General features: G+C 45.1%; 1 protein-coding gene across 1 annotated transcript in view; it reads right to left on the bottom strand.

Annotated features, from left to right (window-relative positions):
- ADARB2 (adenosine deaminase RNA specific B2 (inactive)) overlaps positions 1-16,906 on the bottom strand; it is a 119,594-nt gene that overhangs the window by 38,371 nt on the left and 64,317 nt on the right. The window contains exons 3-4 of the mRNA XM_038755785.1: positions 14,191-14,305; positions 1,176-1,344 (exon numbers count right to left, since the gene is read on the bottom strand). Coding sequence (XP_038611713.1) covers positions 1,176-1,344; positions 14,191-14,305 — 284 coding nt within the window. The remainder of the gene's footprint in view (positions 1-1,175; positions 1,345-14,190; positions 14,306-16,906) is intronic.

Below are 16,906 nucleotides of genomic sequence, written 5' to 3' on the forward strand. Positions count from 1 at the left end.
GATTAAACTAGAACAAGCCCTGGGTGGTTCATTCCTTTCGGGCCTAGCCTTTTGCCCCGGGCTAACTAATTTCCTTCTGCTTAATCAATTCCCCTCTCTGTCCATATAACTGGAATGATTAATCAAGTGGAGAAATGCCTCCACTGGAAGTTAACTGAACCTAAAAGGATGAAACAAAAGATGGGCGCAACAGGGGTGCCGGGCTTTCGCTTCCCCTAATTTCTCCTGATGACCAAGCTTCTGCATCAGAGTGGAGGGGCAGGAATTGTCCACATTTGGATCCAGGCAATGGTGTGTTCCAAAAATCCTGCCCTTCGGTCAATTCTCGAGCGTTTTACTGCTCAACATCACTCAAGCGTGTGTGCGTGTGCCATGGAAATTGTCTGTTTTTATGACACATCAGCGGGGGAGGGTCTTTATCAGGGAAGGAGACAAAGGATGACTGTGTTTTAACTTCCCTTCAGTCAGCACCGAAATGAAGCCAGGATTTCCAGGGCCATTGGTGGCCCTCGTTAAAAACTTCCATTTGAGGGTTTCACTTGTGGGCAGGTAATGTGTCTGCCAAGTCTGTTAGATTGGAAGTTGCCCAAGTGCTTCGTGCAGTGCTCTGCGCCCAGTAGGTGCTCAATCAATACAATTGATTCCTAGCTAGTTAGTATGTTTGGTTTTGTTCTCCGTCTCCCCCTTTTAGACTGTGAGCCCACTGTCGGGTAGGGACTGTCTCTATACGTTGCCAATTTGTACTTCCCAAGCGCTTAGTACAGTGCTCTGCACATAGTAAGCGCTCAATAAATACGACTGATGATGATGATGATGATGGAGAAAAATCTGCTGAAATATAAAATTATTTATATGAATGCCTGTCTCCCCCATCTAGCCTGTAAACTGGGTGTGAGCAGGGAATATGTCTGTTGTACTCTCCCAAGCGCTTAGTTCGGCGCCCTGCACACAGTAAGTGCTCAATAAAGACAACTGATTAAATATGACTGAGACATTAAGACAACCGATCCAAGTCTGCGGCAGGGCTAACTCAGCTTCGCTCCGGCTACCGGCCCCCCGTCAGCCACAGCAGAGACCGTGTCGGCAAGGAACCGCCAGCGCTCGTGTTCCCGGGATACATCTGTTCCCCGGACATCCACGGAGCGTTTCTCGGGAGCCGCCGGGACTCCATGTACCTCAGGTGTAGCTCCAGTTGCGAGTACAGGAAGTGAACGAATGCCCTCCTGGCGACGATCTCGGCATGGCAGTCGTTGACCACGAGCCCCTGGTCGTTGATGTACTCGCCATTGATGCACTTGGTGCCCGAAGACAGAGCGATGACCTGGGCTTGTCGGACGTCCAGGCCTGCGGAGACGGAGACAGAGAAAGGCCTTCAGTGCTGCTTGGAGCGGAGTGGGATCCCGCCGCCCCCAGTGATGGCCAAGGGGCTGCCGAAAGTTGGAAGAAAAACACATTCTCATCTGTGAGTCACCGGGTTGACGCGGCAGCTGCTACCGGTATGGCTCCCCTCGCAGTTCTCACACTGAAGCTTTGCCACAGGTGCACTAGGCAGAATGGACTGGGTAATAATAATAATAATCATGGTATTTGTTGAGCGCTTACTATGTGCAAAGCACCGTTCTAAGCGCTGGGGCAGTTACAAGGTGATCAGGTTGTCCCACTGGGGGCTCACAGTTTTCGTCCCCATTTTACAGGTGGGGTAACTGAGGCCCGGAGAAGTTAAGTGACTTGCCCAAAGTCACACAGCTGACAGTTGGCAGAGCTGGGATTCGAACCCATGACCTCTGACTCCAAAGCCCGGGCTCTTTCCACTGAGCCACGGCAGTGCTACCCTGTGAGAGCACACTCCCTAACAACATCAATAATGACACCCTCGGGCTCTCCAGGGACCAAGTGGCTTTGAAGGTCCAGAAAGAAGCAAAACCAGGGATCCTGGAATCTAACCCCGGCTCTGCCACTTGCCTGCTGTGTGGCCTTGGGCAAGTCGCTTAACTTCTCTGGGCCTCAGCTTCCTCATCATCATCAATCGTATTTATTGAGGGCTTACTATGTGCAGAGCACTGTACTAAGCGCTTGGGAAGTACAAATTTGCAACATGTAGAGACAGTCCCTACCCAACAGTGGGCTCACAGTCTAAAAGGGGGAGACAGAGAACAAAACCAAACATACTAACAAAATAAAATAAATAGAATAGATATGTACAAGTAAAATAAAATAAAATAAAAAATAAAATAAAATAAAGTAAAATAGGGACAAGATACCGTTCTCTTTCCCCCTTAGACTGTAGCTCTGGGACAGGGACTGTGTCCGAACCATCCTGTATCTATCCCAACATTTAACATAGTGCTTGTCCCGATAAACACTAACCAAATACCACTGTGATTATTATTTCTATTTTTACATCAGGGTGTTGCGGTGAGGAATCACTGGCTTATTGGTTCAACTGCCCCATCTTGGTCAGGTGAGACTGCTGTTTCTCAGGCTGAGACGTAATTTCAAGCTGATGGTTGTTAGTTCGGACCACTGAAGCAAGAGGAGTAAGTTAGGGATATTAGATGACGCATCTGTAGCCCTCAGGTTGGGCGTCAAGGAGAATACCATCTCCCGGTTCTCCTACCCATCCCGTTACCACGGTTACAGACGGATGCTAAACTGGAGGATTTCTGCTCTGGAGCAATTCTGAAGTTCCACACTAGAAACCAGTACACTCTGGTGCCAGGCAAAAGTTAGGCCTTCTTACTCTGTGGAACTCTTTACGCAAAATTATGCAAAACTCCTACAACAGACTCAAGCCCTCAATCACTTAAAACCTTTTGGGAAGTGAAGCTGTACTTCAGACGCCAAATGATGAGATAAAAAGGAATGAAATCCATTCCACCCAGGAGCTGCAGTTAAAATTCAAGAACCGCCAAAGGCTACACGATATGGGGGTTGCAATTCCATAGGGGCCTGCCATACCGCTCAAAAATGCCCGCTCTTCTGATTTACCTGTCTTAACTGGGCTTCGTGCTGAAGCCCAAACACATCTCTAAATCTTCAGAATTCAAGGTTCAGTAGCTCCGAAGGACTCGGCCACACACTGTATCGTGTGTACATCAATCTGTGCCTTGGAGAGCCTATAAAAGCACCTAACATCTGCTCTAAGGTCTACCCCTGAATGCCACCAGGGAAGAGTTAAAGGCGCATTGATCCAAGGCCACCGAGCAGTCCCACTTGAATTATGGCCCAAAGTTCCTCTAATCGCATCCCTTTTCAGTATCCTATTACACTGATTGATTCCGGGTAGGGGGAGAAAGGGGCGGGGATGGAGAACCAGAACAACATCAAAAAAATTCTGGTCCAATGACATCTCATTGGATGGCATGTATATATGTGTATCACCTGTATATATGTATATATGTTTGTACATATTTATTACTCTATTTATTTTACTTGTACATATCTATTCTATTTATCTTATTTTGTTAGTATGTTTGGTTTTGTTCTCTGTCTCCCCCTTTTAGACTGTGAGCCCACTGTTGGGTAGGGACTGTCTCTAGATGTTGCCAACTTGGGCTTCCCAAGCGCTCAGTACAGTGCTCTGCACACAGTAAGCGCTCAATAAATACGATTGATGATGATGATCTCATCAACAAGGGACCAAGGAGCAGGGGAACTTAAATTCCCAGTTCTAATTGTTGGTTCTACATACACCAGGCAGGGTGAGCCCCAGAGTGGGAATTGAACAGAGAGATATCAGCCCAGGCACCCTCGGCTAAGAAGCTCTGTGCTCAGAATAAAAGCAATCTCAGCGGGAGGGACTGCTTCTCCTGCTGAAATGCTCGAGGCTGTTCCCCTAGAACAAGGAAGAAAAATCAGCTTTGCTTGGAATGGGGGTTAATTATTTTTTTTTATCATCATATCCATTAAGCGCTCATTAAATGCCAGGCTCTGTTCTAAGTGCTGGGGTAGATACAGAGTAATCAGGTCAGACACAGTCCTTGTCCCACGGGGGGCTCACAGACTTAACCCACATTTTACAGATGAGGTAACTGAGGCCTAGAGACGTTAATCAATCAATCATATTTATTGAGCACTTGTGTGCAGAGCACTGTACTAAGCGCTTGGGAAGTCCAAGTTGGCAACGAGACGGTCCCTACCCAACAGTGGGCTCACAGTCTAGAAGGGGGAGACAGAGAACAAAACCAAACATATTAACAAAATAAAATAAATAGAATAGATATGTACAAGTAAAATAGAGTAATAAATATGTACAAACATATATACATATATACAGGTGCTGTGGGGAAGGGAAGGAGGTAAGGCGGGGGGGATGGAGAGGGGGAGGAAATGCAATTACTGAAAATGCAAGCACTTTTTATATAAACAGTGATAATGATACAAGAACTAATTATATCCTACGTAAAACTAACTGGGGCATAAGTGACTTGCCCAGGGTCACACAGTAGACAAGTGGCGGAGCTGGGATTAGAACCCAGGCCCTCCCTCAGGTCCATGCTGTTTCACGTTTCTCTTTCCACCATTCACCTACTGGGACGCTTTCTCTCTCAAACTGGGGTAGCTCAGGGGCCTTCCAGCTGAGAAAGGTTCAGGAGGCTAAATCCATGCTCATTTACAGACAGCTGATCCTTCAGGGAGTCGAGTGGGCAAATGTCTACTTGAGTGAACACCCCAGTCAGCCCGATCTCTGAGAGTGAATCGCTCCCCCGTGGAATTCAGTTTACCTATCCCCAGCTCTGCCAATTGTCAGCTGTGTGACTTTGGGCAAGTCACTTAACTCCTCTGGGCCTCGGTTACCTCATCTGTAAAATGGGGGATGAAGACTGTGAGCCCCACGTGGGACAACCTGATCACCTTGTATCCTCCCCACCGCTTAGAACAGCACATAGTAAGCGCTTAACAAACACCATCATTATTATTATTATCTGGGCTCCAGGCAGGGAAACAAGGTCACTGTCATGTTTTGCAAAGTTCCACATGGTGCCTATGAAGATGGACTTCATGGCTAAAACCATCAGTACAGCCCGAAGGATGGTGCTGGTACTTGAGTGTGAACAGCGAGTCCGAGTTTTCCCCGGGGATGGGGGAAGGAGAGGGAAGGAGGACAGAGTGTCTCCTCATCAAACTTGGCAACAGGACTACTTATCTGTCTGGCGCTGGGACACAAAACCAGCCTAAGGAAGCCGTGTGGGTTACAGGAAAGGGCACGGGCCCGGGGTCCGGGGCCCTGGTGTCTACTCCCGGCTCCGCCACTTGCCTGCTGTGTGACTTAGGGCAAGTCACTTAACTTCTCCCTGCACCTCTGTTTCCTCAACTGTAAAATGGGAATGAAATGCCATGTGAGACAGGGACTGTGTCTGGCCTGATTAACTTGTACCTATCTCAGTGTTTAGAACAGTACTGGACACATAGTAAGCACTTAACTATGCCCTCTGCCTCTCCCTCCGCCCATCCGCCAAGCTAGCTCTCTTCCTCCTTTCAAGGCCCTACTGAGAGCTCACCTCCTCCAGGAGGCCTTCCCAGACTGAGCCCATTCCTTCCTCTCCCCCTCGTCCCCCTCTCCATCTCCCCCATCTTTCCTCCTTCCCTTCCCCACACCTGTATATATGTTTGTACTTATTTATTACTCTATTTATTTATCTTACTTGTACATATCTATTCTATTTTATTTTGTTAGTATGTTTGGTTTTGTTCTCTGTCTCCCCCTTCTAGACTGTGAGCCCGCTGTTGGGTAGGGACTGTCTCTAAGTGTTGCCGACTTGTACTTCCCAAGCGCTTAGTACAGTGCTCTGCACACAGTAAGCACTCAATAAATACAATTGATTGATTAACACAATACCATAATAATTCTTATTATTGGAAAGGTGAGGCTGAGAAGAGATAGGACTGAATTGTATCCATCTGGTCCTGTAATGATCTTATAGTGCAATTCCTCAGCACTCTCCTCGTCAGCTTCTTAAAGCCAATTTCAAATGATGGAAGAAATGGGGGAGACAGGGATGGGGGGCTGTCTTTCTTTACCTGACCAGGTGCTCCCGTTACTGACAGATTGATATTCCACCCCACTGCTGCTATTACCATGAACAGAACCTGCCCGTTTCTCTCTGGCTTATTATTCCTGGTGTGAAGCGGTTGGTAGGCATGATCTAGTACCTCAAAACAAAGTGCACTCCAGTATTTACTAAGAATCTAGGATTATGCTGCTTTTAACGACGATGTTTTATTCTTTTCATAGTTAGACCTTCTGTTGTGCTCCGCAGGGGAGGGGGATGTCAGGGAAAACCTCTATCTCCTGAGTAACAGGCTCTCGACGAAGTCAGGAAAAGCCCTGGTGTGTGAAAACATTCCTCGATCAAAACGCTTTTCAAGTTCGACACCAACTGAGGATGAAATGCCTTGAAAAATCAACATCCAATTAAAAATCAGTTGCATTTACTGAGTGCCTTACTGGGTGCACAGCCCTGTACATAGCGCTTGAGAGAGTATGAGATTGTAAACTCCTCAAGGACAGGGATCGAGTCTACCAACTCTATTGTACTCTCCCAAGTGCTTAGTAGAGTGCTCTGCACTTAGTAAGTGCTCAATAAATGCCACTGATTGATTTCAAAAAGAGATAGAAGCCAAGCTCCTCACTTTTTAAAGAACAAATTTTGTATACATTAAAAAGGCTGTTGACACTAGTTCTTTGTATTGCCACAAATACAATATCGGCATATGTATCCATGGCATATTGCAACATTCTCTGGATGAGGCAAAAACACCTACTAGAAATTTTCAATACAACCAAAGCCAGAATTTGGATCTTGGATTCGATGGCTTGGGTGAATATGAGATTGGATGAGCGGCCACAATCCTTATTTCAACAGTTCAGCCGATATTTCAGCTCCCGCAATTACCTGGCCAACAGCACCTCAAATGAAGGAAGCAAAAATGGACCATGTTTACCTGTAACTAATATCAGCATCATTTTCTTGCAATTCACCTAGTTCAACAAGAGAAGCAATGTAATCTAATGGAAAGAGGATGGGCCTGACAGTCAGGAGATCTGACTTTTAATCCCGGCTCCATTATTTGCCTGCTGTGTGACCTTGGACAAGTCACTTAACTTCTCTGATTCCTCATCTGTAAAATGGGTGTAAATACCTGGTCTCCCTCTGCCTTAGTCTGTGGGACATGGACTGCACCCAGCCTGATTATCTTTCATTTACCCCAAGATTTAGGACAGTGCTCGGCACATAATAAGAGCTCAACAAATACCACTATCATTCTTTTTCTTCTTCTTCTTCTTCTTCTTCATGATATTGACATTAGAAGGACAGCAATTCTAACTCCAGTATAAGTGCTTAACGAACACCAAAAAATCTCCAACAATCTCATTTGAAAGAAGCTCTAGACTGCAAGATTATTTTGGGCACGGACTGTGGCTACCCAATCTCTTTTACTGTACTCTCCCAACTACTTTGCACGTAGAAAGTGCTCAATAAATACCACTGATGAATCGAAGTTTCACACTGCTGTAGGGTTTTCTTACACTTCCTGATTTTGGGGGAAAACTACAGTCCTAACAATACAGAGTTTAGAAGAATGAAATTCCATGTGAATGACACCAACCTTAAGAAACAAGCGTACACTTTAGAGATTCAAAAAGGAAAAGATCTTTTTAGCACGTATAACAGAATTGGCAGCCACATTCCCCACCCACAACAAGCTTACGGTTTAGAGAGGATTTACAGTCTAGAGGGATTGAGACTGAGAACCGCCACATGTAAGGAAGGCAATAAGTACCCGCTTCCAGCACACGGGGCAAAATGTGGGACATGCGACAGTCTCATGGGGAAATATCTGACAAGAGTTGGAATATCTGACTAGGGAAAGGGGTAGTTATAAATGGCAGCAGGATCTGCCTCTTGTCTCTTCCCAGTCTAATCATCACTCTGCTGCCCAGATCATTTTCCTACAAAAATGTTCAGTCCTTTTTTCCCCACTCCTTGAGAACCTCTGGTGGTTGCCCATCCACCTCCACATCTAACAGAAATGTCTTACTTTAAAGCACTCAATCACCTTGCCCTGTCCCCTACCTCATCTTGCTGCTCTTCTACTACATCCCTGCCCACACACGTCGCTCCTCACCAACCTACTCACCGTACCACCATGTCGTATATCCCATGGCCGACCTCTCGCCCACATCTTGGGGTTTTCCGCCATTGACCCCCGGCCCACGTCATCCCCCAGGCCTGGAATGCCCTCCCTCTGCCCATCCGCCAAGCTAGCTCTCTTCCTCCCTTCAAGGCCCTACTGAGAGCTCACCTCCTCCAGGAGGCCTTCCCAGACTGAGCCCCTTCCTTTCTCTCCCCTTCGTCCCCCACTCCATCCCCCCATCTTACCTCCTTCCCTTCCCCACAGCACCTGTATATATGTATATATGTTTGTACATATTTATTACTCTATTTTACTTGTACATATCTATTCTATTTTTTTATTTTGTTAGTATGTTTGGTTTTGTTCTCTGTTTCCCCCTTCTAGACTGTGAGCCCACTGTTGGGTAGGGACTGTCTCTATATGTTGCCAACTTGTACTTCCCAAGTGCTTAGTACAGTGCTCTGCACACAGTAAGCGCTCAATAAATACGATTGATTGATTGATTGATTGATCTTGCCTCTGGCCTGGAACGCTTCCCTCTCATAGCCTACAGACATTTACTCTCCCCCGGGCAAAGCCTTATCAAAGGCACATCTCCTCCAAGAGGCCTTTCAATCAATCAATCGTATTTATTGAGCGCTTACTATGTGCAGAGCACTGTACTAAGCACTTGGAAAGTACAAATTGGCAACACATAGAGACAGTCCCTACCCAACAGTGGGCTCACAGTCTAAAAGCTCCACAGTCTAAAAGCTTTCCTAATCAAGCCCTCATTTCCTCTTCTCTCACTCCCTTCTCTGTCACCCTGATTTGCTCCTTTTATTCACCCCTCCTTCAGCTCCACAGCCCCTACGTATCTGTAATTTTTTAATTTATATTAATGCCTTCCTTTTCCTTCTAGACTGCAAGCTTACTGTGGGCAGGGCACGACCATATCAACTCCGTTATACTGTACTCTCCCAAGCCTTAATACAGTGGTCTGAACACAGTAAGTGCTCAATTAATACGACTGGTTGATTGAGCCCATTGTTGGGAAGGGACCGTCTCTATATGTTGCCAACTTGTACTTCCCAAGTGCTTAGTACAGTGCTCTGCACACAGTAAGCGCTCAATAAATATGATTGATTGATTGAATGCTTAATGAAAAAGTCATGAGATGAGTTAGTCTAAGAAGAGTAGTTGTGGATCTGCACTGATTTTAAAGAACAAAAAACTTTCTATATTTTTACATTTACTCAGGGTGCTCAGTGCGAAGGCCACATCCCTGAGAGAGAGCCACCATGACGATAGCTGGTTAACAACTAACGGACGGAGAAATCTGCTTTCTCATTCATGTATTCCAGAATGACTCCTCACCCGATGACTAACTCACTCTCTCACATCAAGGAGGAGAATTGGCAACATTTGGGTTTGATTGATAAACTGTTTTTTTCCCCTTTCTGATGACAATGATTGACATAGAATACTACTCACCACCGGCAGAGCCAGAAATAATGAGTGTAAAGCCAGACCTGGTGAATAATTCATAGGCCCCAATGTTTTAAGTGGGGCAGCTACTCTCGCTGGTAAGCAGTAATTTGGCATTTTCTCCTTCTCATTTTTAAGAGATCAGTCACCAGGATTTTCTATTGTTCCCTGAGGTTTACAAAAAAATTGGAAACCTTTTGAAATGGCTCAGCAGAGTGACCATGTTGGTTCTATGCCAGGACTGAAACCTTTGCCCTATCTTTGATTCATTTGAGTGTTTTTTTAAATGGTATTTTTTTAAGCATTTACCATATGGCAGGCACTTACTAGGCGCTGGGGTAGATAATAATAATGACAGCATTTATTACGTGCTTACTATGCGCAAAGCACTGTTCTAAGTGCTGGGGAGCTTACAAGGAGATAATAATAATAATAATAATGATAGCATTTATTAAGCATTTATTAACTTCCATCCCCCCCATCTTACCTCCTTCCCTTCCCCACAGCACCCGTATATAAGTTTGTACATATTTATTACTCTATTTATTTATTTATTTTACTTGTACATATCTATTCTATTTATTTTATTTTGTTAGTATGTTTGGTTTTGTTCTCTGTCTCCCCCTTTTAGACTGTGAGCCCACTGTTGGGTAGGGACTGTCTCTATATGTTGCCAATTTGTACTTCCCAAGCGCTTAGTACAGTGCTCTGCACATAGTAAGCGCTCAATAAATACAATTGATGATGATGATGATTAACTCCCAGTCCCAGGATCTTTCCACTAGACTGGGCTGTCAGAAATGTGAAATACCGGGCCAAATCCATTTATCTGGAAGCTGTTTTCAAAACTACATGTGTTCCAAAGTGTTACACACAAACAATCCAATTTTGTTGTTTGTTTGGAAAGTAAACGAAACCTGTCACATGCAAATGCTTACTGCAGGCTGGCTTGCTTACCAGCAAAACACGGGTAAGCTGGAGTTGGCATGCAGTTTTTCTTATTGGGGAGGAATTAAATGGTTTCTAAGTGAGATTTATCCCCTTCAACCCCTACCCCACTGTGTTATTTATTTATTTATTTATTTATTTATTTATTTATTTATTTATTTTACTTGTACATAGCTATTCTATTTATTTTATTTTGTTAGTATGTTTGGTTTTGTTCTCTGTCTCCCCCTTTTAGACTGTGAGCCCACTGTTGGGTAGGGACTGTCTCTATATGTTGCCAATTTGTACTTCCCAAGCGCTTAGTACAGTGCTCTGCACATAGTAAGCGCTCAATAAATACGATTGATGATGATGATGATGATGATGTTACAAGCTGAGCTCCAACTCTCCCCTTCATCTGCTTAGGGAAGGGCCAAAATCCAGACCATACAGGGCAAGTTTGCAAAATGTACGCTGCTGGCCGACCCAATTCTGATGATGTGTCTTCAAAGAGACTGTGTACTGAAGAATCCCAGAAAAGAGGCTCATGCCTGTTTATCTGAGGGAGTACAATTATTTTGCCAATGTCTTGGGTGAACCTAGATCAATCAATCAATCAATCAATCGTATTTATTGAGCGCTTACTGTGTGCAGAGCACTGTACTAAGCGCTTGGGAAGTACAAGCTGGCAACATCTAGAGACAGTCCCTACCCAACAGTGGGCTCACAGTCTAGAAGGGGGAGACAGAGAACAAAACCAAACATACTAACAAAATTAAAATAAATAGATAGGAACAAGTAAAATAAATAAATTTTGGGTTCTAGATCTGGGTTCTAATTCCACCCCCGCCACTGGCCTGCTGTGAGACCTTGGGAAAGTCACTGAACTGCTCTGTGCCCCAGTTTTCTCATCGGTAAAGTGGGGATCCAATACCTATCCTCCCTCCTATTTAGTGTGTGAAACACCATGGGGGATAGGGACTGTGTCCCACCTGATTACCTTAGATCTATCCCAGTGCTTAGTCCAGGGCTTGGCGCGTGTTAAGTGCTTAATAAATATCACAAATATTAGTGCTCTCAGTAGGCTTACGGGTGCCCATATTTATGTCTTCTCATCTTCGTCCCTACGCTCACGTAATGAAAAGGTTTAAGCTGCCACTCTGGTGTCCCTCAGATGACGCCGGCTCCAACATAATCCAGTGCCTGCATTTTATGAGCCTCCAAACTCACAGTTTAAATGAAAGGTCTAAAATCAATGGCCCATCAGAATATTCCTGATTCTACTCAGAGGCCAGGCTTTATGAATCTCAGTATGCCTGGAAAGATCCACGGAGACATATTGTCAACTTTCCTTTTCTCCGTTATTTCACTCAGCAATTATTAAGATCAATTCCTTGAGACACGGACGATAATTACCATCTTTTATCACAGCACAAAATTGCTGTTTGGGGGCCTTTTGTCCAGTTCATCTTGATTTCGTGTGGGACAAATGAAAAGACCTCTCTGTTTGCTTTTAAGATCAAAGTGATTGTCAGCCATACAAAAAAAAGGAGTGAGAAAATTGGATCATGGGAGGAAAAAAAAAATCTACTTATAACCTCCCTCCACCTGGCCCTCATGAAGGAAAACTTTCATGAATGCAACATGGATGACGGAACAGAAGTTTGGGGCTATATTTAAACTGTCAGGGCTTATCAAATACAAATGGGAAAATAGGTTTTAAATACCAGCCTGATCTTGTTGGCCGCGATAATGGGATTCATTTTTCAAGTAAGGATCTTGGCAATAATATGTCCTAGACAGGTTGACTGACAGGTATTCTTTTGCTTGTCCAGGATATTTAGATGCAGCGCAAAATGGACGCACGGCTCTATTAATTCTGCTTTCAAAGTCTCCACGAGGCATATGTGCCATGAGGTGGTTCTCACTCTTTCTTTGTCTCTGTCTACACATATACACACACACACACCACACCCACACACAGATAAACACACAAACACAACATGCCCCCCTCACTGACCCTGACACTGCTCTTGCTTCCACAGAAGCTCCTTTCCCACTGCAGGAGGGAGGCAGCATGGCCTAGTGGATACAGCAAACGGCTGGGAGTCAGAGGACCTGGATTTTTTTCCTGGCTCTGCCACCGGCCTGCTGGGCGACCCTGGGCAAGTTACTGAACTTCTCTGTGCCTCAATTTCCTCATTCATTCAATCGTATTTATTGAGCGCTTACTGCACTAAGCGCTTGGGAAGTACAAGTCGGCAACAATGTGTAAAATGGGGATGCAATACCTGCTCGCCTTTCTACTTAGACTGTGCACCCCAAGTGGGATGGGGACTGTTTCTGACCTGATTATCTGGCATCTCCCCCAGGGCTTAGAATAGTGCGTTTTATTTTTACGGTATTTGTTAAGCACTTACTCTGTGCCAAGCGCTGCTCTAAGCGCTGGGGTAGATACAAAGTAATCAGGCTGTCCCAGGTGGGGCTCACAGTCTTAGTCCCCATTTGACAGATGAGGCACAGAGAAGTGAAGCGGCTTGCCCAAGGTCACGCAGCAAACAAGTGGCAGAGCTGGGATTAGAACCCAAGACCTCTGACTCCCAAGCCCGGGCTCTTTCCACCGAGCCACGCTGCTCCTTTGGGGTGGGGTTTCCCTCTTCCTACTGTTCATGAGGAGTTCTAGGTTGGGTACCCCTCCTGGCCTGACCTGCTGGAGAAGGTCATCATCATCATCAATCGTATTTATTGAGCGCTTACTGTGTGCAGAGCACTGTACTAAGCGCTTGGGAAGTACAAGTTGGCAACGTATAGAGACAGCCCCTACCCACCAGTGGGCTCACAGTCTAAAAGATAACTGTGAAATGAGGAGCAGCTGTGAAATGACGAACACTTCCCGTTTTAGACGGAGCTGGATTTGAAAGCGTGAGCCCTCAGGGCTTACTCGGAAGGGGACCGGGGTTGGTTTCCACCTGCCGTGCTCCAAGATGCCGTGTGGAGGCCTTGACTACGTATATATGTTTGTACATATTTATTACTCTATTTATTTATTTATTTTACCTGTACATATCTATTCTATTGATTTTATTTTGTTAGTATGTTTGGTTTTGTTCTCTGTCTCCCCCTTTTAGACTGTGAGCCCACTGCTGGGTAGGGACTGTCTCTATATGTTACCAACTTGTACTTCCCAAGCGCTTAGTACAGTGCTCTGCACACAGTAAGCGCTCAATAAATATGATTGATGATGATGATGATGACTAACCTTTACAAAGCCTCCGGCTCAAAACCAAAACCAAAGACCACGTCTCAACTATTCTTTAAAAACAAAAAAGATAAGAAGAACACCCAACAAGGGAAAGAAAAGAGCCAGATGCTGGCTTCACTTTTCCTCTTGTGAAGAAAGAGCCTTAAGAATACTCCCTTTCTGCTTGCTTTTAAAAAATGCATATAATTGGGTTTCTGTTGTCAAATTCTTTCCCCCAGAGAACTTGCTTAGAGTTTAAATATTTAATGTCGCTTCTCCCTGCTTTCTATTTTTCTGTATGAGCTGGAGGATCCTTGGCTACCCGAGACCAGGTAAATAATGTATTTCACGTCCTTCAAAACAACCCTCGAATATCCCTATAGCAAGAAAGAGAGGCAGATTGGAGGGTAGCTTACCTCTGGTCATGACAATTCCTGCAAGGGCCTTGTGGCGGGTTTGCATGGACGTCAGGTTATCTGTCAGCTCCTGAAACTTCTGCGTCACCAGCTGGTAAACTGAGTCGGCGAATTCCTGAAACACAGGACCACAGGGAACTCTCTCACTTGGCTGAGGAGAAGCCGTGGGCAGCCAAACCGGTACTTTAAATCCAGAGGGGCAGATTCTTGTGGACAGGGGTATGTCGCTTGTTTCGTACTTCCTTAGTGCTTAGTACAGTACACGGCACTAAGTGGGTGCTCAATAAATACTATTACCACCACTGTTCAAACACAGTTCCAGCTCACTCCCGTTTCCTCCCATGCACAATCTTTTGCTGCAACTTGCTCTGGACTCTTCTGTTTCCGTTCCCCTCATTCACGCTGCCGCCCCATCTCTCCATGTTCAAAGCCCTCCTAAAATCCCACCTCCTCCAAACTTTCCCTGATTAATTTTCCAGCCCCCTATAATGGATAAATCCATTAGCCAACTCCAGCATTTCTGAACTTATTTTAATGTCCATTCCCAGCACTTTTATAAGCATGTTTATTCACTTCTACACTTAATTATTTAGACTACTCTAGTTCCAATTATCTTTATGTCCATCTACCGCTAAAGTGTAAACTCCTTTTGGGAGGGCAACATGCCACCCAGGATACACTGCACATTATATGCTGGTGTGACCTCCAAAGGGTGCCTTACACATTATTATAATAATAATAATGATGATGACGGTATTTGTTAAGTGCTTACTATGTGCAAAGCACTGTTCTAAGCGCTGAGCACCGTTATAGCCCCATGAGACCCCCAGGGCATGCCCATTTATGGCCTGATGACACCCCCGGCAGGGCTGCTCGGATGTTGCTGCCCCTGGGCAGAAGTCGGGGGGCGGGGGAATATCTTCCTCTGCCCTTGCTCCTTTCCTTTTCTTCTCCCCCAACATCCCTCCTTTTTCTTTTCTGTCATTCCCCCATCGAGGTCCTGAGGGCTTCATGTTGGGCTGGCGGAAATCTGGATTTTTTTAGCCCAAAGCAATAGCCTGGACGGGAGCTAATGATGTGCATCTAATGATGGGACAACCTGATCACCTTGTAACCTCCCCAGCGCTTGGAACAGTGCTTTGCACATAGTAAGCACTTAACAAATATCATTATTATTATTATTATCTAGCTTTATTTTTATTTATTCTGATGACTTGACACCTGTCCACATGTTTTGTTCTGTTGTCTGTCTCCCCCTTCTAGACTGTGGGCCCGCTGTTGGGTAGGGACCGTCTCTATATGTTGCCAACTTGTACTTCCCAAGCGCTCAGTACAGTGCTCTGCACACAGTAAGCGCTCAATAAATATGAATGAATGACTGACTAAGCTCCCCCTTCCTGACTCCGACAGTCACAGCCACCATTTGGTAGCCCGACACTGGCTCCCTCCTCATTGATCCCAGAGATCAATGCTCCACCATTACCCAACCCACTGCATACCTGCAGGTTACCAAACAGCCCCCTAATAATTTAAAAGAGTCATCTCTCCTCCTCATTAAGGATTTAGGCAAGACTCTAACCCACTGAATCAGATTTCCACCGCTGGGCCTAATCGGCTTTAACAGTTTCTTATCGACTCTACCGCTCTGTTCTCTCCAAGGCAGCTAGTACAGTGCTCAGCACAGAGTAAAAGCTCAATAAATACTGTTGCATGATGGATTGACCCCCGTAGGCTGTGAGGCAAGCATGGCCTAGTGGACCAAGCGTGGGCCTGGGGGTTGGAAGAACATAGATTCTAATTCCGGCTTTGCCACTTATCTGCCATGTGATCTTGGTCAAGTCGCTTAATTTCTCTGTGCCTCAGTTCCCTCATCTGTAAAATGAGGATTAAGACTGTGAGCCCCATGTGGGACATGGATTATCTTGTATCTACCCCAGTGCTCAGCACATAGTGAGCGCTTAACAAATACCATTAAAAAAAAACCAAACAATAAAACCGTCCTGGAGGGCAGAGATCCTGTCCGCTGATTCAGTAGCACTGGACTCCCCCATCATCATCATCATCATCAATCGTATTTATTGAGCGCTTACTATGTGCAGAGCACTGTACTAAGCGCTTGGGAAGTACAAATTGGCAACATATAGAGACAGTCCCTACCCAACAGTGGGCTCACAGTCTAATAGGGGGAAAGCACTAAATACAGTGTTCTGCAAACAGTAAGCACTCAATAAATATCATTGACTGATTGGTTAATTAACTCTTTCAAGTCACTGAGGAAAGCTCTACTGGCTCCACCTGGCAAAGATCCCGGACTTCTTAAACTTGCAACTTCAGCATATTCATGGGCTGATACTCCTTTGACTTTTACAATATGAATGGTGACAGGGAGAGAAGATCATGGCTGGTTAGTAGATGATGCCAATAATCTGCTGCTCCAGGCTACAAAGGTTAGTCTTGCAAGCCTGCCCCTTGGGTAATGAGCTGTTGGATAAGCGCTTAGTACAGTGTTCTGCATACAGTTAGCACTCAATAAATATGATTGAATGAATGAATGCTACACACACATTTTGGGTGCTGCCCCTTGTTCTCGCTTTCGATTACCGCAGCCAATGGCCAGCATCACTTAAACAAGAAAAATCCCCCTTTAAATCAGAATACTTCCAAGTGGCAATTTTTATCCATTCCCAGTACTAATATTTTGAATGGCAAAAATAAC

The sequence above is a fragment of the Tachyglossus aculeatus genome, chromosome 13 (assembly GCF_015852505.1).
Source record: "Tachyglossus aculeatus isolate mTacAcu1 chromosome 13, mTacAcu1.pri, whole genome shotgun sequence".
In the NCBI taxonomy this organism is placed as follows: Eukaryota; Metazoa; Chordata; class Mammalia; order Monotremata; family Tachyglossidae; genus Tachyglossus; species Tachyglossus aculeatus.